At 37.2% G+C, this 27,175-nt stretch overlaps 2 protein-coding genes across 4 annotated transcripts in view; one reads left to right on the forward strand and one right to left on the reverse strand.

The window, feature by feature from the left end:
- Positions 1 to 26,639, reverse strand: part of GEN1 (GEN1 Holliday junction 5' flap endonuclease) — a 30,746-nt gene extending 4,107 nt beyond the window's left edge. Inside the window, exons 1-15 of one of the 3 annotated variants that reach the window (XM_055540884.1) lie at positions 26,248 to 26,634; positions 21,373 to 21,770; positions 20,303 to 20,409; positions 19,801 to 19,973; positions 18,721 to 18,907; positions 15,155 to 15,331; positions 13,507 to 13,617; positions 11,161 to 11,234; positions 9,525 to 9,616; positions 7,913 to 8,063; positions 7,137 to 7,173; positions 6,966 to 7,046; positions 5,912 to 6,042; positions 4,096 to 4,157; positions 453 to 593 (exon numbers count right to left, since the gene is read on the reverse strand). In XM_055540884.1, the coding sequence (XP_055396859.1) occupies positions 453 to 593; positions 4,096 to 4,157; positions 5,912 to 6,042; positions 6,966 to 7,046; positions 7,137 to 7,173; positions 7,913 to 8,063; positions 9,525 to 9,616; positions 11,161 to 11,234; positions 13,507 to 13,617; positions 15,155 to 15,331; positions 18,721 to 18,907; positions 19,801 to 19,961 (1,405 nt within the window). In that variant the 5' untranslated portion in view covers positions 19,962 to 19,973; positions 20,303 to 20,409; positions 21,373 to 21,770; positions 26,248 to 26,634. Of the gene's footprint in view, positions 1 to 452; positions 594 to 4,095; positions 4,158 to 5,911; positions 6,043 to 6,965; positions 7,047 to 7,136; positions 7,174 to 7,912; positions 8,064 to 9,524; positions 9,617 to 11,160; positions 11,235 to 13,506; positions 13,618 to 15,154; positions 15,332 to 18,720; positions 18,908 to 19,800; positions 19,974 to 20,284; positions 20,410 to 21,372; positions 21,771 to 26,247 lie in introns of all 3 variants that reach the window. The other 2 variants (XM_055540885.1, XM_055540883.1) reach the window with 2 other exon arrangements.
- A 195-nt stretch (positions 26,640 to 26,834) lies between these two features.
- SMC6 (structural maintenance of chromosomes 6) overlaps positions 26,835 to 27,175 on the forward strand; it is a 74,695-nt gene continuing 74,354 nt past the window's right edge. Inside the window, exon 1 of the mRNA XM_055540886.1 lies at positions 26,835 to 27,031. The gene's annotated coding sequence lies outside the window, so the exon portion shown is untranslated. The remainder of the gene's footprint in view (positions 27,032 to 27,175) is intronic.

A 27,175-nucleotide genomic window follows, 5' to 3' on the forward strand; every position in this document is an offset into this window, starting at 1 on the left:
TATGATCAATTTTTTCCTCTTTTGTCTCACTGCATTCCTGAAAACTGTTTTATACCTAATTATAACAAAATAATTATTAATAAAATATTATAAAATATTTTCTTTCAGAAATACTGTTATTACTGTCATGTTATAAAATAACGTTAAAATTTCTTCACTGAGTTCTGGGAAATAAAATGTATTTATAATCCTAAATATGTTATACATACTAATTGCTCAATAAATGGTTAGTGTAATTACTATTATTAACACTCAGTTAAGTTACCAGACTCAGAGCAGAATGTTTTTTTCCAGGTTTTCATATTTTAAAACAAAGTATGTCAAGACAAAGGAGCAAGAATATAATCCTTACTCTTGATTTTACAGAATCAGCAAAATTTGGACACGGTAGATTCAAATAGGACAATTCATTTATGTGCGCAGCATAAATAGTTATCAAATGGGATACTTACTTTTTTGTTTCTTCCCTTTATTTTCTGACTTTTGTTTTTGGTAAATAGCAACAATCTCAGGATAAGCTGCTTCAAACAATGACTCTTCTTCTATTGTTTGTACAGCCAATTCTCCATGTTTATCTTCTATAGCATAATGTTCTAACGGATTAAAAATACAATAAAACAACCTTACTAACAGATCTGAAATACTCCATTTTCCCAGGTAACTCATTTTACGAGGTCAACTAGGTTATCACAAATGGATAACTCATGCAAATCTTACTTTACAACATCTCTATTCTAATAATCTGTTGATACAGAAGTGATCTTTTTCCACCTGGCAAGAGCTGGAATGAAGTTCCATTTAAATTAGAACTTTAAATTTCTCTTGTTTTAGAGACGGTAGGAACAGCTTAGAGAAAGGTTCAGTTCAGTTCAGTCACTCAGTCGTGTCCGACTCTTTGCGACCCCATGAATCGCAGCACACCAGGCCTCCCTGTCCATCACCAACTCCCGGAGTTCACTCAGACTCACGTCCATCGAGTCGGTAATGCCATCTAGCCATCTCATCCTCTGTCATCCCCTTCTCCTCCTGCCCCCAATCCCTCCCAGCTTCAGAGTCTTTTCCAGTGAGTCAACTCTTCGTGTGAGATGGTCAAAGTACTGGAGTTTCAGCTTTAGCATCAGCCCTTCCAAAGAACACCCAGGGCTGATCTCCTTTAGAATGGACTGGTTGGATCTCCTTGCAGTCCAAGGGACTCGCAAGAATCTTCTCCAACACCACAGTTCAAAAGCATCATTTCTTCGGCGCTCAGCTTTCTTCACAGTCCAATTCTCACATCCATACATGACCACAGGAAAAACCATAGCCTTGACTAGACGGACCTTTGCTGGCAAAGTAATGTCTCTGCTTTTGAATATGCTATCTAGGTTGGTCATAACTTTCCTTCCAAGGAGTAAGCGTCTTTTAATCTCATGGCTGCAGTCACCATCTGAAATGATTTTGGAGCCCAGAAAAATAAAGTCTGACACTGTTTCCACTGTTGCCCCATCTATTTCCCATTAAGTGATGGGACCAGATGCCATAATCTTCGTTTTCTGAATGTTGAGTTTTAAGCCAACTTTTTCACTCTCCACTTTCACCTTCATCAAGAGGCTTTGTAGTTCCTCTTCACTTTCTGCCATAAGGGTGGTGTCATCTGCATATCTGAGGTGATTGATATTTCTCCCGGCAATCTTGATTCCAGCTTGTGCTTCTTCCAGCCCAGCGCTTCTCATGATGTACTCTGCATAGAAGTTAAATAAGCAGGGTGACAATATACAGCCTTGATGTACTCCTTTTCCTATTTGGAACCAGTCTGTTGTTCCAGGTCCAGTTCTAACTGTTGCTTCCTGACCTGCATACAAATTTCTCAAGAGGCAGGTCAGGTGGTCTGGTATTTCCATCTCTTGAAGAACTTTCCACAGTTTATTGTGATCCACACAGTCAAAGGCTTTGGCATAGTCAATAAAGCAGAAATAGATGTTTTTCTGGAACTCTCTTGCTTTTTCCATGATCCAGCAGATGTTGGCAATTTGGTCTCTGGTTCCTCTGCCTTTTCTAAAACCAGCTTGAACATCTGGAAGTTCATGGTTCACGTATTGCTGAAGCCTGGCTTGGAGAATTTTGAGCATTACTTAACTAGAGTGTGAGATGAGTACAATTGTGTGGTAGTTTGAGCATTCTTTGGCATTGCCTTTCTTTGGGATTGGAATGAAAACTGACCTTTTCCAGTCCTGTGGCCACTACTGAGTTTTCCAAATTTGCTGGCATATTGAGTGCAGCACTTCACAGCATCATCTTTCAGGATTTGAAATAGCTCAACTGGAATTCCATCACCTCCACTAGCTTTGTTTGTACTGATGCTTTCTAAGGCCTACTTGACTTCACATTCCAGGATATCTGGCTCTAGGTGAGCGATCACACCATCATGATTATCTGGGTCATGAAGATCTTTTTTGTACAGTTCTGTGTATTCTTGCCACCTCTTCTAAATATCTTCTGCTTCTTTAGGCCCATACCATTTCTGTCCTTTATCGAGCCCATCTTTGCATGGAATGTTCCCTTGGTATCTCTAATTTTCTTGAAGAGATCTCTAGTCTTTCCCATTCTGTTGTTTTCCTCTATTTTTTTGCATTGATCACTGAGGAAGGCTTTCTTATCTCTTCTTGCTATTCTTTGGAACTCTGCATTCAGATGCTTATATCTTTCCTTTTCTCCTTTGCTTTTCGCTTCTCTTCTTTTCACAGCTATTTGTAAGGCCTCCCCAGACAGCCATTTTGCTTTTTTGCATTTCTTTTCCATGGGGATGGTCTTGATCCCTGTCTCCTGTACAATGTCACGAACCTCAGTCCATAGTTCATCAGGCACTCTATCAGATCTAGTGCCTTAAACGTAAAGGTTAGTCAGTTTTAATTCAGTATCCTAAGTGTAAAATTCCAGATAAAGAATGAAAACAGACAATTTCCTAAAACTTTAACATTGGCTGTCTTTAGCAGTAGCTTCTGAAAAGAACAGAATTGAAAGGTCATCAAAACTATTACCATTTTCCAGATTGAGTTTCAAAGATTATCAGTCTCTCAAGGAAATACCCAGGCTTACTTGGACTCACAAGAATAATAATAACTCAAGTCAATAAACAAAAATGAGAATGCTAATGTGTACATTTACAATGAGATACATAAATAGTACACTAGATTCTTATGTTTATCCTATATGAGGACAAAACTACATAAGAAGCCAAACTATCAAGAAATGTAAATTAATGTGTCCGAAGTAGAAACAATGGAAACAAGTGAACTTAAGAGTATTTCTTAAAGCAACCTGGGGTACATTTTCTCCTTAAGGGATAACTCCAACAAGGATAAGTGAAAGTGGGCACCTAACCCTGAGTTCTAGACAGAAGAGATGCATGGCAAACTGGCTTAATGGCATTGTCTTTCCTGAAAATACACTGTAGTAGGTGAAACTGTTTCTACACGGTTTTCAAAATTCTTTAGCTACTTTTCTATTATTCCCTTGAACAGCTTACGTAATTCTTTATTGTTCATCAACTAGAACTTATTGACAAATCTATTCTCTCACTCAGTCACATGTAGTCCTACAATCTAATTTCAAAACCAAACAGAAATGAATTTGGGATTATTTTCCATTTTAAGTGCTCAGTTCTTCCCCTGCCTTCAGTTTTGGAGCTAATTCAGAGCTCACTGTATTTCTGTCTACAGAAAATAAGAGTCATTTGACACTATAAATTCCCATGAAAACTAAACACAGTAAAGAAAGAAAAGGAAGGAAAGGAAGGAAGGAAAGGAAGCACCGCAGGTGCTATCAACAACCTTCATTTCTTGAGAACTGACTACACAGTGAAATCCAATGACCAGAGTCTTTGTAGTAGTATTTTCTTTAGAAATAGACATCAAAACCATTTCCATATTGTTTTTGTAAACATTAACTACAAAAGGAATATCAATTTAAGACATTTAAAATTTATTATGAGTTACATATAGCACAGGTACACTGGTGTATGTGATTCATTTCTTTTTTATATACACGTTTTACATATGATATCTGCTAAACATACATGACTAAATGTTATAAATTTTGCTTAAAGTATGTACATACCAGGCTTTTCCCATTCTATTTCAAAACAATGAACTCCATTTCTGATTCGGTTTTTAACGATTCTGAAAAAAAAAAAAAACACATCTAATGGGATCTAATTGCACGAGTTATTTGGAAATCTTCAATCTGTTGACTGAATAACTCAATGCCCACTAATTTTTATTGTTTTAATAATATTCTAAAGATTCTGTGGGGAACTACTGAGTAGTTATTTCTGATTTGCTTATTTAAAAGATAGTGTTTATAATTGTTAGATCTTATCAGATTTTCCTCTCATTATTATTCAGTGTTCCTCTTTTACATAATAACAATTTTTGTTTTAAAGTCTATTTTGCTTCTCTTAACTTTGCTACATCACTTTGGTAAATTTTTGCCTTGGTAAATCTTTTAAAACTGTTTTATTTTCAGTTTTATTTTCAAACTTAATATAGTTTTATTCTACACATGCCCTATAAAGCAGAATATTGCTAAATTTTGTTTACTCATCTAATATAATGTCTTAATATATGAGTTTAATCCACTTACATTCATTACGATTACTGACATAGTTGGATTTATTCATACATCTTATTTGCGGTTCTGGTTACTAAGCTCATCTTTGTTATTTTACCTTTCCACCTTCCTATAATTCTTTTGGTTGGAGTTTTACATTCCTATTTTATGTACTGGTTTTAAAGATAGAAGTGGTATTTCTCATGTTTTAGTGATTATCCTTAACTATTTACATGCATACTTTGGGAATGTCAGTTTATTGTCATCATCATATATTAACTATCAAGCATTATAAAGATATGTATATACATATTTTTTCCATTCGATTTATTAAATTAGCTAAATATATTTTTTCAATTTCTATAGCTGACCACTGTTTGTTATTATCCTCATTTTCCCCCAAGTTCATTTCCTTCTTGCTGAAGTCAACTTTTAACAGTGCTTTTAACAAGGGTCTGTGAGTGGCAAACTTTTAATCTTCATATGTTTGCAAGTGTCTTGCCAGCCAGTGAATAATTTTAATGATGTCTTGGTTGCCAATTATTTTTAGTCAAAGCTTTGAAATATTACTCCATCATTCTGACGTCTACTATTGTCATCAAAGATGTATGCTAATGGATTGTGACTCCTTTGGAACTTATCTTTTTTAATACTTTCCCAAAACTTTTTATTTTGAAAATTTTCAAACATTAAGAAAAGTTTCAAGAATAATAAAATGAATAATCATATACCCTTCACTGAGAGTCACCAAGTCTCAGTTTCAGCCCTTCCACTTACATTTCTGTTCCGTTTCTGGTCCACTGACACTGAGATAATTACCTAGTTAAGCCTAGCTACAACTTTTTATAGGGGCCTCCCAGGTGGCAATAGTGGTAAAGAACCCACCTGCCATTGCAGGTTAGACATAAGAGACACAGGTCCCTGGGTTGGGAAGATCCCATGGAGGAGGGCACAGTAACCTATTCCAGTATTCTTGCCCAAAGAATCCCATGGACAGAGGAGCCTGGCGGGCTAAAGTCCGTAGGATCGCACAGAGTCAGAGACAACTGAAGCAACTTAGCACAGCACAACTTTTTATATTTCTTTAACAGTCTATTATTACTACATGCTTGAGGCTGAAAAGTATCAAAGCATGAACTTACTATGTTATCTTGACACTAACCCCTGAACAAGCTTTTAATATTCCAGCAGACCTTTCCTCCATTCTTCTAAAACAGAGATATATTGATATATCCTGCTATTAAAGACATTAAGAAGAATACTTTAGATCATAAGATGTTCCAATGAAAACAGAGGGAGTTGTCCATACAATTCTTTATATTACCGAATCGGCTGCAGTTGATTAGAGTGCCTTCGACCGAGCTTCCTTTCTGTCATGTCATAGTGGGTCAACAGTGTCAACAATTTCTCACATGCATAGTGATTGGGCCACTCCATTTTTTCAAAAGTAAATCTCTGTAGATGTAATAAAAAATAGAATAAGACTTCATTATCTCTTGGTGAACAAATAGCACTCTCAGGTGATCTTATCTTTTCCATAAGAGATAACTAATATTAAAGTTGTGTCAACAAGAAGATTCCCATAAGCAGTGAGCCTCCTAAGGAGGCAATATTGCACAATGATTTCACTGTGAGGGTTCTGGGTCTGAATGCCAGCATATTTCCTAGATGTTGGGTAAATTACTTAACCTCTTTCAGCCTCATGTTTTCTCTCTGTAAAATACAATCCAGCACACGGATTATAAAGTTAGGGAAGATTACACGCAATGTGTTAAATATAATATGAAATTTTAAATGTTCAATAAATGTTGGTTGCCATTATTATTACTGTGGTTGGTAGAGCTAAGCAACAAGCAGTTACAGTTTATCGAGTGACTGTTTTTCTACTCACTGTACTAGGGGTTAATACAAATAGTCTCATTAAATCCTCAAAGTGACTTCACAAGATAGGTAATCTTGTTTCTATTTTTGAGGAAAACACATATCCAGAGTTACATGGTAAGTGACAGACTGTCCAAATTTAAATTTAGGTCAATGTGCTTGTAAACTGTACTGTCTTCTGTAACAATATGCTTGACCTTTACATTCTCCAGTTATTAGCATCTCTCCCTCAACACAGTCCTGAATACAACACATCTACACATGGCCTTTAAGGTGTCTTGTAAAGAACAGCATAACTGTGATTTGTCTTATAGTCTGCAATATATAGCTACTGTGTGACAAAGGAATGAAAAGTAGATACAAATGCCTGCAAAATACACATGCATTCAATAGCTATCTACTTCAAACCTCCTCTCAGAGCAATCAAAGTGATTACCTCTTCTTATCTTTCTAGTATCCAACTTTACACTGTAAAGTAAGAGTTTATTTTCAAATACCTGAAACAATAATAAATCAGGTCTTTGGTACCTGACTGTCTTCACCAATTTATCCTTGTTCAGAAGGAATTCTTGAGTAACCTAGCAAGAGAAGAGAAAGTAAGAATGGAACATTCAAACTTTTATAAAAACCTTCTGAGATAAATACATAGTTGAATTATTACTCATTACCTCATGGAATGGGAATCCCTCACAACTGCAAGCTTTTCTGAAAATAAGTTATATACAGGTTATTAATATAATCAGGCAATTTTAGATAGACTTTAAAATCATGTATGGATGTGATGGTTTGACTATAAAGAAAGCTGAGTGCTGAAAAATTGATGCTTTTGAACTGTGGTGTTGTAGAAGACTCTTGAGAATCCCTTGGACTGCAAGGAGATCCAACCAGTCCATCCTAAAGGAAATCAGTCCTGGGTGTTCATTGGAAGGACTGATGTTGAAGCTGAAACTCCAATACTTTGGCCACCTGATGCGAAGAGCTGACTCATTTGAAAAGACCCTGATGCTGGGAAAGATTGAGAGCAGGAGGAGAAGGGGACGACAGAGGATGAGATGGCTGGATGGCATCACCAACTCAATGGACATGGGCTTGGGTGGACTCCGGGATTTGGTGATGGACAGGGAGGTCTGGCATGCTGCGGTTCATGGGGTTGCAAAGAGTCGGACACGACTGAGCGGCTGAACTGAACTGAAAATCATCACCTCTAATCTCATCTCCTTTACTGAAAAGTGTCCTTGCATAGTATACCAGTTATCAACCTTCTCACTGAAATATTATTAAATTACTATCTTATAAGATGGCCAAACTTTTGAACAGAATCAAGAAAGGGATTTTGTGAAACATTAATCTACACATGAGGGGAAGTTATGTGGAAATAATTCAACCAAAGGTATATAAATAGGTCACACAGCAGAAAACAATGAGTACAAAAATATAACCTTACTTCTTAATATTGTTTTCTACGGCATTCAGTTGCCTCTCATGTTCTGTACGGTGCCATTCACAAGGACAAGAGTATTCATAATCATGTGGTTCACAGTATCGATCAGTTTGACATAATTTGCATCCATTACGTTCATGATCCTTAGATGAACCTTTATGGAGACATAAAAAGTATAATTTTCACTGCCTTTTAGAATTATCTTCTATATACATTTTTTCTTTGCCTTACCTAAATTTTCAAAAACAAACACTGCCTAGCATAACACCTAGCATATAGAAGGGTTTCAATACATTTTAATAGAGTAATAAACACAACAGTAATTCTTAGGATAAACTAAGTCCTTAGCTGTTACCATCACTGACACTATTTTTTCGTAAATTATTCTTCTCTCTGAAAGTGTTAATTTGTAATATGAAACTGTACATTTAGAGTAATCAATAGAAGACTGTGCAGTACGTGGTAGCTACACACAAGAAGGATACTGTTGGTAAAAAATTATTTAGTCAATAGAATAATTCTTGGAATTTAAAAAAAATAGGAATATGAAAGGAATACAGCAATTATTACCTCTGCTAGTGGCTAGCTCTCAGTTACCTATATAGCTGTTTTTAAACTAAGCTTGGAACATAAACAAATTCTGGTTGTGGCCTGGATGTTGGGCCCTAGTGACCATTAAAAGGAAAGCATGACTACCTTCAGCACTGTCTTGAGAATATATGAGAGCTTACATAAGTGATATGACCTAAAACCATCATTCATAAGGCATCAAAAAAAAAAAAACAACCCTGTAGAATGGCATCTTATCTATAAACACATTTATTTCTTCCATGTTATCATCTACAATTCTTAAATGCCAATGAAAATATATTAAGAAAAATAGAGCAGAATTTCTTTTAAAAGATGAGCTAACATGATCTCCTAATCTCTCCTGAGAGCAAAAGGCTTTTTTGACCCAGTACATGTCAGAAACACCTTTTTTTAAAGATAATTCTTATACTGTAAAGAGAGAGATGGGTTTTTTTTTATCTATTTATTAGTTCCCTGATCAGGGATTGAACCCGGGCCTTTGGCAGTGAAACTATGGAGTACTAGCAACTGGACTGCCAGGGAATTTCCAGGGAGATCATTTTTTTAAATCAAGACTAATGAAGAGAATCCAAGCTATTTTCAGTAACAGTGAACATGTATTAGAAATTAATGTTAAGTCACTATCTTCACACACAATAAAAATACACCATATAAATAAATTACTGATATAAAAACAAGGGGTTTCACTTCCATTTTCCCCTAAGATTTATGAGTACAATTTTTTCTTAAAATGGATTTCTACATTGAAAACATAATTTTAACACTGAAATAATTTGATAATGCAGTTTGAAGCTACAGTTATCCTATATCTATCATTGATATGACATTACTTCATTCAGTAAGTATTTACTGAGTGTCTACTGTGTCTATGTGACACAACTCCTGACTCTGCGGGTTCCCAATCTGGTAAGGAAGGTAGGTAAGTAAAAAATACCAAAGGAATAGAGATGAAACATAGGTATATACTAAACATAGGTAGCTTGACAGCAGTGTTCTAGAGATATCATTCCTCATGTCCGCTTACCTGGATGGGAACACACAGAGCAATGAGCCAGTTTGTTAACAAGTACTGGTTGTGAATTAGAGTAGCAAGATTTTTCACTCCACTGATTAAACCTTTAAAAGAAAATGGTTAAAAAAAAAACAACAAACAAATACTAAGGTCATCAAACTGCCATGTTCTCAAAGGTCAGGCTATTCTGCTCCTTTCCATTTGCCTACTTATTTTCCCTTTGGCGGTAAAGTTGCTGTCCTAGCCTGGGAACATAAAAAGATAAAAAAATTTAAAACTCAGGGGAAGGTTAGTCTAAACTAATAAAAATTAGAATGACAGATTATTATAAGAAAATATAATCTCATTATTTTCAACTGTGAAGACAAACATAAAATATTGCCAAAAGTTCGCCTTTGCTGAAACTGTCTCAATAAAATGATTTATAGTTAGCCAAGAGTCATATTTGTTTGCTTTTCCTTTTTTATTCTTCACAATTCCCAAATCATTCCTTAACTCATCCCCATGCCAAAGTACACCTTTGCTTTCCTGCTTTGGAAAATAGTAATCGCTGATATTAATAATGAGTTTATTAAAGTCTTAGATCTATCATTAGCCTTACAGTGGAAAGAGAGGCATCTTAGGAAAGAGCATGAATATCTGAAATCTTACTCATGGTCATTCCAATCTTCATTTCTACCACTTGATGCTTCTTTTCATTTACTCACTATCTCATACCTCCTAGAGGCCAAGATTATTTTAACTGTCTCAGTGTCCTGGTTCCTTTCCTTCTATTCATTCTATGCTTTATTATCATCAATATTCATTTTTTATAAAACATTGCCCTCATCAAGGAAATATAATTGATAGATTCGTTTTGAAAGCTCAAAACAAAACAGCACAGTTTGAAAACTTCAATATACTCTTATCTTAATTTTCCTGAATCCTCAAATGAAGTCAAAGTGTTAGTTGCTCAGTCATGTCCCACTCTTTGCAACCCCATTGACTATAGCCTGCCAGGCTCCTCTGTCCATAGGATTCTCCAGGCAAGAATACTGCAGTGGGTTGCCATTTCCTTCTCCAGGAGAATTTTCCAGACCCAGGGATCAGATCTAGCTCTACTGCATCACAGGTAGATTCTTTACCTTCTGAACTACCAGAGAAGCCTGAATCCTCAAATGATATAGTCTGAATTCATTATAATTTGTGAATACAGAACAAAGGGTAGTGAAGTAAAACTTTTGACCAAGTGTTACTAATTAAATATTTGCAACATGTCAGACATTTCATTTATAGAAAAATACAGTATCAAAGTATTTATATAAAAAAATTTAAATATAAAATTATATTGGTTTATCTTTACTTGTTGATAAAATAGTCTAAGATAGCTTATGGCAAATGTCCATGGTTATAAACAAACAAATTTGACATCTTCCTACTTGTGTTTGTAGTGAGCTAATAACATTGACTATACAAAGCATGGCTTAGGACATGTTCTTTTCAGCTTTCTTTGGAAAATGCCAGAATAAATAAGTGATTGTCAATGAAAATATAGATCAGCTTAAAAATACAAAACCCTTTTTTGGAAAGCCCAATACTTATTTTACACACTATTAAATTCAACAAGACTAGAAGACTAATGTCATAAGCAAAAATAATTTTTAGTTACCTCTGAAGTAAACTTTGCCCTTTCAAAATCTTTATCAGTTTTAATGCTTGCTCTTTTCCAACTCCAGGGACTCCCTTTCAGAAAGTGGGAAAAGAAATTCAAATGTTAATCACTAGAGAACAGATTGAAAGATGATGACTGTGCAGCTCAGAGAAGAAGGTAGCTCTACGTGTGCAAGACGCATTGTTAGGTGTAAATGAAAACTGCAGAAGAGAATATGCTGTGGCTTAGATTTGGAGGTTAAATAGCGATTACAGTGTTAACTTATGTAACCAAAAATGTCAGAAAGTTACATACAAAAGCACTTACAGTTTATTTTAGGAGAGGGAGGAACAGCATTTTAGATGAACAGCATTTCATTTTCTATGTTCATTATTTTGATAATATTTTAACTTAACCTAATGATGCAATATTTATAATCAGGAAAAGGCATGTTCTTTGACTATATGAAACATTTAATATTGAAAGATCGAGACATCCAATAGAACAAAGGAGAATTCCAAGTTAATCCTGAAATTAGTAACTTAAGAAAATTAAAACAAACATTTAATTTCCAATACTATATATATATATATATATATATATACACACACACACATACATCTATCTATCTATCTATCTATATATATATATATATATAAATGTATATTCACATGGTAATTTCTGGTTTAGATTGAGTCTTCTAGTTCCTATAAAAGTTTATTAATATGTCTTTGTAAGCAATGCTGCTCTTTAGCCAATATGTATCAGGATACACATATCAGTGTTAAAATACTTCCAAACTGGTTAGTAAACAGTCACTGCCCACATATCCTGAGTGCCTGCTGGCAAAGGAGTCTTCTCCCTAATGTGAGTTCCCTTCTCAACCCACCTACACTGAGGATTAGGGTTACACATGGCACAACAGAGGGTGCCAGAAGCCCGTTCCATTTCTACAGCCTATGTCTTTAGTAAACCAATTACTAGATATTTTGCATATGACCCTTCCTGTACTAGCATTTAGTTACATATTAAATTTTTTTCCAAAAATTTTTTCACAGCAAATTATGTTATTATAACAGTGTCTTAAAGATCATTAAGTACAATGATATAAATAGATAGCAGTTTTGGTTGCAAAGATATAAAAAATCAAAATAGGCAAGGCTAGTCTATAATGTAATAAATACCACTATTTATTAGTGGTTTTTGTGAGTTCAAGTTTGCAAATTTTTTCTTATATTCAACACTGGGTTGTTTCCAGAAACCGGTTTTTGTGAGTTCAAGTTTGCAAATTTTTTCTTATATTCAACACTGGGTTGTTTCCAGAAACCGGTTTTTGTGAGTTCAAGTTTGCAAATTTTTTCTTATATTCAACACGGGGTTGTTTCCAGACTTTAGTTATGATACAATTACATATGAAATAGGAATCTTCTATTTCAGAATGAGAACTATAATAATTATTTTTTTGTGTTATTTAACAGCTTTTTTTCCTGTTTTCTTGTTAAAAAAAATTATTGATTTCTCTATTTGGTCACTGGTGACACAGATTAGAAATCAGAATTAATAATTTTACTATCCTATTATTTTTTCCCTCTTCTATGACCTAGTGAAAAAAAATACATGTCATCCCTCTTTAGACTTCTCTTAGGTATACAGTCTATAGTATAATGAAGGATTTAAAAAGGATACAAAGATGATCAGCAGGGACATAATAATGGGACTTTATAAAAATAGTAGGAGCTACAATATAAATCATTTTGTATTTTTAAATATCATACTTATGAATGGGGTTATCATTTTAATTAATTCATCCCTCACCTATTATACCTGTCACTGAGTATGTATTGTTATCTTAAGATATAAAAAGGCTTTCATGAGCAAAGCTCAATGCAGTGCTAAGAGGCATAGATGGATGAATGACTTAGCCCAATAATCATGTTGCCTAGCAACAGTAACAATAACATGGAACATGTGTACAGTTAAAAAGTTACTATGGAGATTCAAAACCAGACACAGACAAACAGTGATAGAAACTAATATTGGCATGAGACAAGAAAAGAGTAGCTCCTATTTCTCTAAAAGGACAGTCAAATGTGCACATGAATCTCTTATAGTAATAGTATACTGAGATTCAAGCTGTAGTACCAGTTATGATTCTATTCTCATTTACAACATTCAGTGTCACAGTGAGAGAGCATTTTAATGTCACTTGAAATGTTGATTATTTTAGTTACTGAATAGTTTATTACACCCACATCTAAATTAGGTCCTCAACTATATAATACCATATTATATTCATATTTATGTACCATGTAAGGTATGAAAAAAAGCCACTATGAATACTAAATAATTACAATTTCAGCATACCTTTGGAAGATAATCACAGCCAAGTAGTATTGCCAGCCCAACCAGAGCATCTCTATTCAAACCTAGTTTACTATTGATGGATGACATTGTGTAACAGTCAACATGTGGGTCCTAGAAGAAAGTACAGATTAAGTTTCATCTTCAGAAAACTAAACAAAATCAACATTGTAAAACATAATCTGTCAAAGCTGCTTCTAAATATTTATTCCTAGAAGTTTAAAATTATCTTGATCACCAGAATCTTCATATAACCTAACATTTTAACATCTGAAAATAAAATTAAGTTTCAAAAATAGCTTTAAAAAAACAACTATAGTAGTCATTTTTTTCTTCTTGTTTTTTGGTGTCTACAAAAGTAGATTTTCATCTTACATAATTAAACATAAAATGTATACTATAGAAAGTAAACATTCCCTGTAAACGCATCATCTGAAGTAACTATTATTGACAGCCACGCATATTCCTCTAAGAAACTCTTTTCTTTAACACATATATACGAATGCTTATTTAAAGTAAAAATAGGCTTATATAAAAATACTATTTTGCAATATTTCTTGCCCACTAATACATTTGGATATCTTAGTTGCTTCAGTCATGTTCGACTTTTTGCAACCCTATGGACTGCAGCCCTCCAGGCTCCTCCCTCCATGAGATTCTCCAGGCAAGAATATTGGAGTGGGTTGCCATGCCTTCCTCCCTGGGTGTCTTACTGACCCAGGGATTGAACCTGCATCTCTCATGTCTCCTGCATTGGCAGGTGAGTTCTTTACTACTAGAGCCACCTAGGCCTCAATGACTGCTTACTATTATACTAGATGGACTCCAAGACAGTTTTTCTCAATGGGGACACTGGGAGCATTTTCAGAAAGATAACAGAATTCTCTGGCAAATGGCTTAGTTTTCCTAGCTTCAATCCATCAAATGTCCAGTCTCCCTTGCTCAACCTTGAACAGTTACAATGAATATGTCCCATGTATAGTACCTGCCTCCATGAAAACCATGGCTGTATTTAGCCATTCCCTATTAATGGACATTTGGGTTGTTTGCCAAGTTTTTGAAAGTATTGACAATGCTGCAACTACTAATAACATCCTTATATATCTCTCTTTGCATACTTGGAGGTGTTCTGAGGCTTACTAACAGTGGACATTCTGGTTCAAGGCAATACATACCACATGACATTTTATAATACATAATTGAAACTGATTTAGAAGTAAACCATGTGAAACAAATCAAGTTCTTAGAGAAATCCACATTTAAAAGAGAATGAACCATGCAGTAGTGATATTTTTAATATGAGTAAGCATTTTATTTAGCAATTGCTGTGTACCAAGCATTATGGTAAAGAATACCCCTTGCAATGCAGGAGATGCCGGACCTATCCCTGGGTTGGGAAGATCTCCTGGAGAAGAAAATGGCAACCCACTCCAGCGTTCCTGCAAGGAGAATCCCATGGACAGAGGAGCCTGGCGGGCTATAGCCCGTAGGGTTGCAAAGAGTCAGACAAGACTTCGCGATCACGTGCACACACACAAAAAAACACAAGCATTTCGGTAAGCATTTTATACATTTTAGTTTATCTTCTAATAATCCCCTTTAAAAAATTAGTTTTTAAAACAAATGCTGAAAAAAGAGAAAGAAAAAATACCTTGGTGTTCATAGTGAAATTCCTGTAAACAGTCTGGGCCCCATAAAGGAAAGCGTCTCCATCATTGGTGAGGCAGCCATCCACATAACCACTGGCGTTGAGGTATGCACACATGGCTTCAGCTTCACCAGCAGCTTGGACCCAGGGAATTCCTAAGCATTCCAGCATATCAAGACACTGAAAAGAAAAAGTAGGTGCAACAAATTTAACAACATTTGCATTGCTGCTTTTTACGGTGTTTAACTTACTGTTATATTACAAATACTAATAGCTTTCTAGGTGTGTTTTAAATTATGATATTTAAGAAATAATTGGAAATGTGAACACTGAATACTTTAGAGCATTAAGGAATGATTGCTGAACTTCTATGTACATTAATAAATACTGTATTGAGTCATGTTTTTATTTTTTAAGAGCCGTATCTTTTAGAGAAAGGTACTGACCCATTAAGAGAAACAATATTATGTGTGGGATTTGCTTCAAAATATTGTGGAAGTAGGGAAGCGGGTGGGAGTATAGGTGAAACAAAATTGCTCGAGTTGATAATTTTTAAAGATTGGTGATGGGTTACTTTTGTATTTATTTAAAATTTTCTGTAATGAAAAGCTAAAAATTTTGATGTCAATTAAAAAGTAATCTATATCCAATTAAATATTAATTTAAAAATTATTTTTTTAAGTAATGAATATTCAATTTTCACTGTTTAGTGTTATCTCAAGATTTGGAAATATCTTTAAATTATAATAATTAATCACATTAACATTTACATTTGTAAAACTATAGCAATCCTTTTCACATGATGACCATCCCAATATGAGCTCTTTCAAAGAAGTTGCAAGTACACAATTTTGGCTTGAGAACGTAAAAGTTTACTTTTTATCACCTCCCCTGTACAATGAAACTCTCTTATTGTGGGAAACCACAAAGGGGCCTGTTGTTGGAGTGCTCCAGGGAAGTCACAAGTCTGTGCAGGATGTCTGTTATCAATCTGCTGATGTATAAATAATCTCCTATAGCTTTCTTTGGGTTATGAATTTAACTCTGTTGGGTAGCTTATAGTTCAGCTTTACAGCTTAGTGCATTCTTTTTTGTTATATGTCACACTCTCATTCTATCATTGGGGAATACTGGGTATGGTGAGGGAAAGTGGCTATTTACTTGTTTCTAGAGGGACAGGCAATGGCACCCCACTTCAGTACTCTTGCCTGGAAAATCCCATGGACGGAGGAGCTTGGTGGGCTTCAGTCCATGGGGCTGCTAAGAGTCGGACACGACTGAGCGACTTCACTTTCACTTTTCACTTTCATGCATTGGAGAAGGAAATGGCAACCCACTCCAGTGTTCTTGCCTGGAGAATCCCAGGGACGGGGGAGCCTGGTGGGCTGCCGTCTATAGGGTCGCACAGAGTCCGACACGACTGTAGCGACTTAGCAACAGCAGCAGCAGAGGGACAGAATAAGTATCTCTTGTTTTAACTGATTGTTTACATGTTATATTATGTAATAAAAAACCTCTGCCAGATGTTGCCCAAGGTGGACAAGGTTCAGAAAGACAAAGTACCAAGTCAAATAAAAGGTACTTTTCAGGACTCAGGCTGGGCACCTTAGGGAGACAGACTTGTTACAGGTGCTGCTCAACTGAAACATAGCTGTTTCTTCCTCACCCCTAGATAAGAAGTATCCTTTCATAAAAAACAACAAGAGTTTAAGTTATTCCAGATTCTTGTGCATGTCCTCCTAACTCTTTTCAAAAGCTAGCACAGAATTTGTGATGAGGTTGGCTGGAATTTTCCCTGCCCTAAGTCTCTATGATGTGGGGCAGAGGTTGTTTTGGAGGACTAATTTGTGCTTTTCATGCTTGCAACTAAAAATGGCAGTAGATTAAGAGAACGTAAGGCCTAGTAACAGACTGTTACTAGAAAAATATGATAATGATTAATGGGCAGGCAACACTGAACCAACATAAAATGTCTAAGAACATCACAATTGGTGAAATAAAGGAATAAGAATAGAAGCATTTTCTCAAAAAGACAAACATCTTTTTCCTTTATACTGGGTGTTTAATGCCTTCAGTATGTGAACCATAGATATTTCTAGGAACTGATTATATAATAATTAGAATACAGTACAGGTATTTTCTTAAATTATTGATAGTCATTAAGATGGAATAATCACTAATTGAAAATTACTTTTTTTAATCACATGAAAATAAAAAATAGAAAAAAAAATGGACAAAACTTCTGGAGAAAAAAGCTTATTAATTTGTGCAATGTCTTTTAAAAGAAATTAAACTTTTAACCAACATTTAAGAAGAAAAACAGGGATGTGAACTCAAAACAAATATCATAAAAGGTTTATATCCTTAGCCTATAAAGAAACTGAACAAAACAAAAAGTAAAACCTCAAAAAGGTTAAGCGGGAAAAGGACATGCTGTTCATTACTTACAGAAGGACTCAAACTAACTTAATGTTTAACCTCACCATTAAAAGAATATGACATATAACTATGTATTATATGTATTTATATGTACTATATAAACCAAAAAATGTCTTTGACTTTGCATACTAAATAGTACAAAGATAAAACTCCTAATATCCAAAGATTTTGTGTACGCACTGAAATTGCTTATCTCATATCTGTATTGGCAGGAAGTAGTTGGCAAGAGTTATAAAATCCTTTCTAAACTTAAGTCAATCAAGCCCACTTTGTGTAATTTTATTTTCAAATCACGAGAAAAAGCTATGTTCACAAAAAAATGTTTCTCACGATTTCATGTATAATAGAGAAGAACTGAAAAGCAAACAATATACAATATACAATCATGGGGAATGATTTCAAGTACAACCATTACAAGTAATAATTCTGAATAGAATATGGTAATAGGGAAATACGGGCATGCTACGTTAAGTGAAAAGTTCAAGATAAAAATCACTTGTGCATGATTATGGCAACTTTAAAAATTAAACACATTTAAAAAGATACAAAATGGTTATAGCTTCCTATTGTTTTACTTACACACTTTATCTTATTATATATATATTTTTTAAGATATATAATATTTTTTAACAGATAAATATATTAAAATAATACCTTTTTATAATTACAAAGCCCTGAGGGAAGCCAAATCAAATTCTATCTATCAACTATCATTAATCCTGGATGAGTAAAGTATGAATTAATGAGACTGCTATTCTGGGAATTTGTTAAGTGCTGAAGGTTTCATAAAACTTAACATATTAAGTCCCAATTATGTACCAGTTGCTTTAGATATATTTATATTTTCTCTAATTTTCACTATAATCCTGTAAAGTACTACTACCCTCATTTTACACAGTAGGAAATGAGGCAAAGATAGTTTAAAAATCTTGCCCCTAGCGTTTCTAGATGCCAGAATCGGAACTTGAACATGGGCGAGTTTCACTCCAAAGCATAAACTCTCTTCTCTATTCACATTGGCCTTTTAGTGAAGACAGTAAGTATTAAAGATATTGACCAACAAAGTTTATTACAGTAAAATACACTCTTTAATTCAAATCAGAATTATTGAATCAGGCCCGAATGCTTACCTCCTTTAAGACTGACTTAAAATATGATCTCCCTGTTTTCTGAGACCATGTTTTTCCAGAAGGTCCATATCGGACCTGATTCCTCTTACTGATGACATCAGCTTTCAGGTGCGGGGGTTCCCCTTCCATAACAAACACCAGCTTTACATCCATTAGTGTTAAATATGAGATACGAAAAAATAGATTTCTGAAATAGAAAAAGTTAACGATACTTTAATCATCATATATGAATAGCAGAAGTCAACATTGCAGAATGACATAATGGCAAAGACATTAGTATCAAAAATGCTACATGCAATAATGTCTTATTTATTATGATTTTCAGTGGACTGAACTGAGAAACCACTGCTTGTTTTTTTAGCAAAGGAGATTTATGATTATTCTAATTGCTATGTGGGAAATAGTTTGGAGGAGGAGGAGGCCAAGATACGAGGGAGGGAAGCTAGTGAAAACCTCATCTCAACAGGGCATATAAGAGACGTTGCCATACACTGAGGTAGTGCTTCTGGAGAGAAGTTTGTGAATGCGACATATATTCTGGAAGGGGAACTGGCAAGACTTCAGATGGATTGGATATGGGGAGAGGTAAAGCAGGGGAAGAATGGCTCCCAAATTCCTGCCTTTTAGTCACTGAAACATCCTAGGGGATATGTTAAATAGGCAGTCAGGTATGAGTCTGAAGCTTCAAGGGTATGAGGTACAAATTTGTGAGTCACCAGTACGAGGTGGCTCAGTGGTAAAGAATCTGCCTGTTAATGCAGGAGACATGTGTTCAATCCCTGGGTCAGGAAGATCTCCTGAAGGAGGAAATGGCAATCTACTGCAGTATTCTTGCCAGGAAAATCCCATGGCCAGAGGAGCCTGATGGGCTACAGTCTACAGGGTTGCAAAGAGTTGGACACAACTGACTGACTGAGCATGCACACACACAGTATGGAGATGGCAAATGCGGCCATGTTAATACATTTTAAAATCTCAAAATGCAAAATGGCAACAACAAAACAAATGAATTGGAAACAAAACCAAGATGTCCACTGCTTATGCCATCACCTATCTATATTTTAAGAATGTTTACTTTACCTGAGGTGGGGCTTCATGACTGTCCCAATCATTTTTTTGACTGTCTGTGCTTCACATACCCAGAGACTCAGATCAACTGCAATGGTTTTCCCACTGAGACTGTGCAAGTGTACGTGTTGTTTCACAGGCTCCAAAATTTGCCACAAGTCATTTACTCCCATCCTGGTGGTTATCTGTTATTTGAAACAAACTTTTCAAAAGATTGTCAAAAGACATAGAAGCTCAGAACAAAAATTTAGACTGTATTTTGAGCTAGTTGGGGGTGATTCATAAATAGTATTCTCATTTCTTTTACTGGTCAGCTCTTCAAGATGAATCAAGAATACCTGAAACATTAAAAATGGTGGTAATACACTTAGTGGCTACAAAAATACTGATGCAGCAACTGAAAAGTTATTAGCAGAATATAGCATGCTGAATTTGTCCTTAAAATCCACTCATGTCACCCAATATGTTTCTCTGTATTACTGAAAAATAAAGTTACTTTAAAATTTAAAGTCACCAAATGTCAATGGTTGTCCCTCTTCATTCTTCCTTCTTTTCCACGCTGCCTGTAGCAGTGGCTGACAATAAAATTTTTCACATGGTCACATTAATACTGCATGAAATCTGGAAAATAAAAGGAAAAATTACCCTCATCCCAAAGGGTGGTAATTAGCTTTGCTCCAGTGAATAATAAGAGCTAACAAATGCAGAGAAAATCAAAGGATCTAGTAATGTGTATTTGTCTTGTTGAGAATTCACTCCTCAATCTACATACCTAAAGAGAGAATAGGACTAGTCCTCTATCATAATCAGGAAAAAACAAAAAGACAAAAAGAAGAAGAATGCAAACACATGAACAAAAGACAAAAACACAGGATTAATGAAGGAAAACTGACGGAGAAGTGGAGGGGAGATAGAAAATGAAGAATTGAAGAATAGGTAATTATTTTTCTAAAAAAGAGCATCGACTTTTAAAATTATGTCACACATGTTCATTGTGGGAAAATACATCTTTTTACAGAAAAATATTTTAAAATGACCTATAGTCCCATTCGGGCTTTCCTGGTGCCTTAGCAGTAAAGAATCTGTCTGCAGTGCAAGAGATGCAGGTTTGATTCCTGAGTCAAGACAATCCCCTGGAGGAGGGCATAGCAACCATTCCAGTATTTTTGCCTGGGAAATCCCATGGACAGAGGAGCCTGTAGGGAGGGCTGCAGTCCATGGGGTTGCAAAGAGTTGGACATGACTAAAGCAACTGAGTACAGCAGCACAGTTTCACTATTCAAAAAAAAACTAATGTTAAACTGTTTTCTATGTACATGGTATTAAAAAAAAAATTGGCTTAAGCTCTGCTACCATAACCTGCTTTGGTATTTTCTATATGCAAGTTTTCCTTTATTAAACATCTATAGCTGTTTTTCTTTTCCTTTATTATTTGATAAAAACTGTTATGTAGCATTTGAAGATTCAGTCTGACTATATAACAGATCAGTTCAGTTCAATCTCTCAGTCGTGTTCAACTCTTTGCGACCCCATGGACTGAAGCACACCCAGCTTCCCTGTTCATCACCAACTCCCAGAGCTCACTCAAAACTCATGTCCATTGAGTCAGTGATGCCATCCAACCATCTCATCCTCTGTCATCCCCTTCTCCTCCTGCTTTCAATCTTTCCCAGCATCATCAGGGTCTTTTCCAATGAGTCAGTTCTTCGCATCAGGTGGCCAAAGTATAGGAGTTTCAGCTTCAGCCTCAGTCCTTCCAATGAATATTCAGGACCAATTTCCTTTAGGATTGACTGGTTGGATCTCTTTGCAATCCAAGGGACTCTCAGGAGTCTTCTCCAACATCACAGTTCAAAAGCATCAATTCTTTGGCAATTAGCTTTCTTTATGGTCCAACTCTCAAACCCATACTACTGGAAAAACCATAGCTTGGACTAGACAGATATATAACATATCCTCTGAGTCAATGACCTTATTTCATTCTAAAAACACAAGAAAAGATACAAAAACATATTAAGACAAAAAACTATCATCATAATGTAAAACCATTCTAAATAAAATGTAACCGTATTGTCTGCTCCTTTAACAGAGTCCATAGTAAAAGTAAATGCTCTCAAGTTGTACATGACTGCAAAGAAAATAAATGCTGGAAACATGGTTGTCCTTCTCTGAGCTTTTCTGAATCTTAATTTTAAATGTGGCCAGTGTTACCACAAGTAGTATTTTGTACACTCATTTTATGAAGAGCTGCACAAACATTTACTCATATGTCACTTTAGAAGGAATATTATAGATTTAAATAGAGAAGAAAGCATTAGCTAATGGTGGTTCCAGTGCTTGTACTATTTCACAAGGCCCACAGATTGAATGTGGGTGACATTGCAGCAGATCCAGAATCAAGATTGTCTTGCCTAAATATTAAGTAACGAAATATGGATGTAGTCATATTTCAATTAAATATGTGGTCAATAAAAAGCAATGTTCTATAACTTTATGAGTTCTTGAGTATCAAACATGACTTCAGTATGGCTTTTTTAGGGATGAGAGTCACACTTTCTGGTTTATTGCAGAACACCTAAGAACAAGTCACCTGGTCTCAGGCAAGGTGCATCTTTTCTCCAGCCCTTCCAGATGTAAAGCTCACTCCTTCAACCATGGCTCTAACTTTTCACCACATAGGTTGACTGCACTCCAGTATTCTTGCCTGGAGAATCCCAGGTATGGTGGAGCCTGGTGGGCTGCTGTCTACGGGGTCACACAGAGTCGGACACGATTGAAGCAACTTAACAGCAGCAGCAGCAGCACATATATAAATAAATAGTAACGAATGAAGGGTGTTGGGTGTCACATAGTGCAGTGTTGTTTGTCATGTACAAACACACATTTATGTATAGGACTGAAATGTAAACTGTACTCCTTCTTTGGTTAAGCTGCACAGGGATCTTAGTTCCCCAACACAAGCCCCTTGCAATGGAAGCCCACAGTCCTAACCACTGGACTGTCAAGGAATTCCCTTCTCCAAGTTATTGATAAAGAAAATCTAATCTCCTACTTTATCTTTACATGGATGCACAATATGGACATGAGTTTGAGCAGGCTCCGGGAGGTGGTGATGGACAGGGAAGCCTAGAGTGCTGTAGTCCATGGGGTCACAGAGTCGGACACGACTGAGCTACTGAACTGAACTGACAACAGGTATCTAATTCTTGATTCCACCACCTCTCCTCAAAACTGTCTGCTGCGTCACTTTGGTCGTGTCCGACTCTGTGCGACCCCATAGACGGCAGCCCACCAGGCTCCCCCATCCCTGGGATTCTCCAGGCAAGAACACTGGAGTGGGTTGCCATTTCCTTCTCTAATGCATTAAAGTGAAAAGTGAAAGTGAAGTCGCTCAGTCGAGTCCGACTCTTAGCGACCCCATGGACTGCAGCCTACCAGGCTCCTCCGCCCATGGGATTTTCCAGGCAAGAGTACTGGAGTAGGGTGCCATTGCCTTCTCCCCTTATAGCCCTAGTACGGATTAAATGTAGCAGGAATTCAGAGCTTCAAAATAGAATTGCAATATTGCACTAAGAAACATCACCAGCAGCTACCCTTAGTCATTCCCAAATACTCAGTTGCTTAGGCCAAAAACCTAGCAGTCATTCTTGATTGTTCTCTCTACTAACAGCAACTTGATCAGCAAGTCCCTTGTCTCCAAAACACCCTAAACCCGCATTTCTAAAGAAAACTCCCTTAGTTCTTTCTGCAGTCTCCTATCTGGCCTCCCTGCTTCCACTTTTTATTACGTCCTACTCCTACATAATCATTAGAAGCTACACACAGAAGCCATTTCATTCTTTGTCCCTTTCTTGGAACCAGCTCTGCCTTTGAAGTGATACTAAGTAGCTATGGTAAGACTATAAAGCATTTAAAGTTCCAAAAAGGGACAGAATGTAACAATTGTTAAGATATCCAAGTACAACTACATTTAAAGATAGAACTGATGGATCTTGCATGAGGTCATGATCAACCTTAAAAGGTTACTTGAAAATAAGCTCAGCATTAAGTAAAATTTAAAAACACTGCACATAATACATAGCAAACTCAACCTAAACTGTGTATAATTTTATGTTCCACTTTTATTTAAATAGGGTGAAATTTGAAATGTTTTGTAGTGTAGGATTTGATGAATCTCTACTCATATTTTATAACATAATGACTTCATTGACATCAATCTGCTCATGCAATCAATGTATTCATATAAAAAGAATCTCCTAAAATACTCTTAATTCTTAAGAATTAATATGATGCAAGAACACTTATGTGAATGTCAGAGAAACCCATAGCAAATAATTTTATAGCCTTACTAGTGGCTTCAATTTATTTGCTTTAGTGAAAAAGCATTGGACTTGGGATAGAAAACATAGAATTTTGATCTTGGATATACATTAACTATATATGTAACCTTGGGAAGACATTTAACCCATCTACAAAATAAGAGGTGTTAAAACAGATGAATTACAAGATTCTGACATTCTTTGAATCTCATCATCAATTTTGATAGCCTGGTATTTAAACTCTATTTCAGATTATTATCACTTGGTGGAAAAAACATGGATTTCTAGTTTAAAGAAAGAGCTTAAGAATCCCCTTCAGATTAAAACAAAACCAAATCCTTTGATGTAACCATATGGTGCCCATAAATCAGTTTATGCTCCTAAAACTTCTTTAAAAGCTAATAAGCTTTTATTGGTTAATTATAAAACTGAATGAGGTGAGAAAAGCACAGAACCTTGCTAATTCCACTAATGAATCAAATTTAAAGAACACAAAAAGAGGTCAATGGTTTTATTTATGCAAAAATAGACATTTTAATAAACTAACAGTTTTCCAGTTTTATTTCAGGCATGCTGCTAAGTCGTTTCAGTCGTGTCCGACTCTGTGCAACCCCATAGACAGCAGCCCATCAGGTTCCTCTGTCCCTGGGATTTTCCAGGCAAGAATACTGGAGTGGGCTGCCATTTCCTTCTCCATATTTCAGGCATAAACATTAGAAATCTTTTTTAATGATAAAGAAGGAAATACTTTTAATTTCCCAATTCTCACGTAGATAACTGTATTTTCATATAAAGTTTGGTAAACTGTATAAAATTTATTTCCGTACAGGATTATACTGTACAGGATATACCACATAATTTCACTAATTAATGCTATGTTTATTGTTTTATTTTCATCTGAATTTAGCCTAAACTTTGAAGCATAATATAACCCAGGCTTAAAGTATAATATAACCCAGGCTTAACTAGTAAACACTTATTAAATGCTTATAATTTACCAGAACTTATCTTGCTGCTGGAAATACAATAGGGAAAAAGATCAAGCCCTGCATTTAAGGACTGTGGTTAGATGAGCTAAAAAGGGAATTTCAACAATGAGACAAGTATAGGCACTGAAGTAAGGCTAGATAGAGGAAGACGAGCATACAGATCTGAAGAAGGCAGCTTACCTAGTGTAGGGCATCAAGGAAGGCTTCCTAAAGGAAGCGACAGCTAAGCAGAGACCTCCCAACCCTGTTTCCCATCTCTTACCAAGGACCACTTCGGTCAGAGGCTGTAGAGTTTTCATCTATTTTGACTATGTCATATGTGTGTCATGACAAGGGCTAGGATAGGAGCATATATTTGATTATCTTTAGAAGTAAAGGGGTAGGAATTTTTTTTATTGGAGACCCTAAGTTTGACATCAGTTTCTTTGGGGGTGTTCTGGGTTAGCGGTAAATATCTTTTTTCCATCTAGAAAGGAAGTGTTGGAGTATAGAAAGTGGATTACATAGCTAGATTAGCATGTCACGCGAAGAGTTGTGTAAAGGCAGAAGTGGAAAGTAAAGTACTGAAAGCTAAGCCAAGGAATTTACACTTTCTTTAGTTCCGATGTTTATTGAGAGGGTTTACAATGTAAACCAGGCACGAGCTGGTGGGAGTGGGGGCGGGAAAGAAAGATTGTATATACAAACAACCACAAAGCCTTAAGGTAGTTGCTATGAGGGAAGTTATTTTCAGAGTTAACACCGAAAAGGAGGAACACCCAAGTGTGCCCACAGGGTGATCGAGAAAGGCTCGCCCAGGATGGCCTCGCACCTGGCGTGGGACTTTGCCCCACGGGGCCCGGGCAAGACCATTTGGGACCCAGGGCCTCGGCTCTGTGCTTAGCGGCGACGGACATCTCCCCCGCAGGGGCGAGCCGTGGGGCGGGGAGACCCCGGGCTCGGAGAGCCGGGGCCCGGCCGGGAGTTCCGGGCCGCGGTCCTACTGGACCCAGAGAGAACCGCGGGCGGTGTCCTGGAAGGAGGGGCGGCCGAGATAGGAACGCGAGCATAGAGCTCGCCTCCAACCAGCTTGCAATCGCCCTTAGATTGCAAAGGAGCGGGTAGAGGGGCCTGGGCGGGGCTGTCTCTCCACAGATCCGCGAGGGACTTACCCGGACAACCCTGCTTCCTTGGATTTTGGAAAGACGCCCCTTCTGTCATTTACCAGTTTGGTCTGAATTCTAACTACTGCTGCCTCCAAGTTTCTAAATGTTCCTCTACTCAAAAAAAAAAAAAAGAAAGAAAGAAAGAAAACGAAAACTTCCTTTATCCCTCCCCAAGCAAAGCCTAGAGTTCAGAGGCTTAGCACTCAGGCCCGGAAGGCTCCCCGGAAACCACTTGAATGCGGCGCCTCAGCCACGCGGCTCCGCCTCTTCCGGGAAGTGACTACCGCCTTTCCGCGACCGCGGCCGTACACTCCGCGGCGGCGCCCAGCCAGTCGCTGTACGCATGCGCGGAACTGTAGCCGCCGTTGGGGTTCCAGGGTGGTTTTTTTTTCTTCCCGCTTGCAGTTAAGCAACTCACCCGCCCCGACCCCTCCGCCCATCCCACAGTCGCAGAGCCCCGGCGCTCCTCCCAGCATCCCCACTGCCCGCCCAGGGGGTACTTCCGGCCCCGCCTCCTAGACTCCAGTGGCGCGAAAACCCCGCAGCGCGCACGCGCGGGCGGAGTCCCGGCGGGCGGAGGGGGGGGCGGGGCGCAGGCGCGGAGAGTCCCGAGGTGGGGGCCGGGGGCGGCGGGGCTCCTGCCTTCTCCCTTGGTGGGCGCGCGGTGTCTCGGGGACCAACGGCTGCTGGGCCGACTGCGAGAGTCCACTAACGTGGCTTTAGCGTCCTGTGCTGCGGCGGCAGTCCCGCCGATCGGGGTTTCCTTGGGGGAGACTTCGACTTGTTGGAGGTAGGCTAAGGGCGCGCTCCGTCGCTCTCTCTTGCTTCGGATCCTCCCTTGGCCGGCGCCCTCCCTCAGCCCACCCGCTGGCGGCCGGGTCTTTGGAGCCGCGGCGGTGCCTAGGGCGCGCGGGTCAACGGCCGGCGGTGATCT

The sequence above is a fragment of the Bubalus kerabau genome, chromosome 11, assembly GCF_029407905.1.
Source record: "Bubalus kerabau isolate K-KA32 ecotype Philippines breed swamp buffalo chromosome 11, PCC_UOA_SB_1v2, whole genome shotgun sequence".
NCBI classification, from domain to species: Eukaryota; Metazoa; Chordata; class Mammalia; order Artiodactyla; family Bovidae; genus Bubalus; species Bubalus kerabau.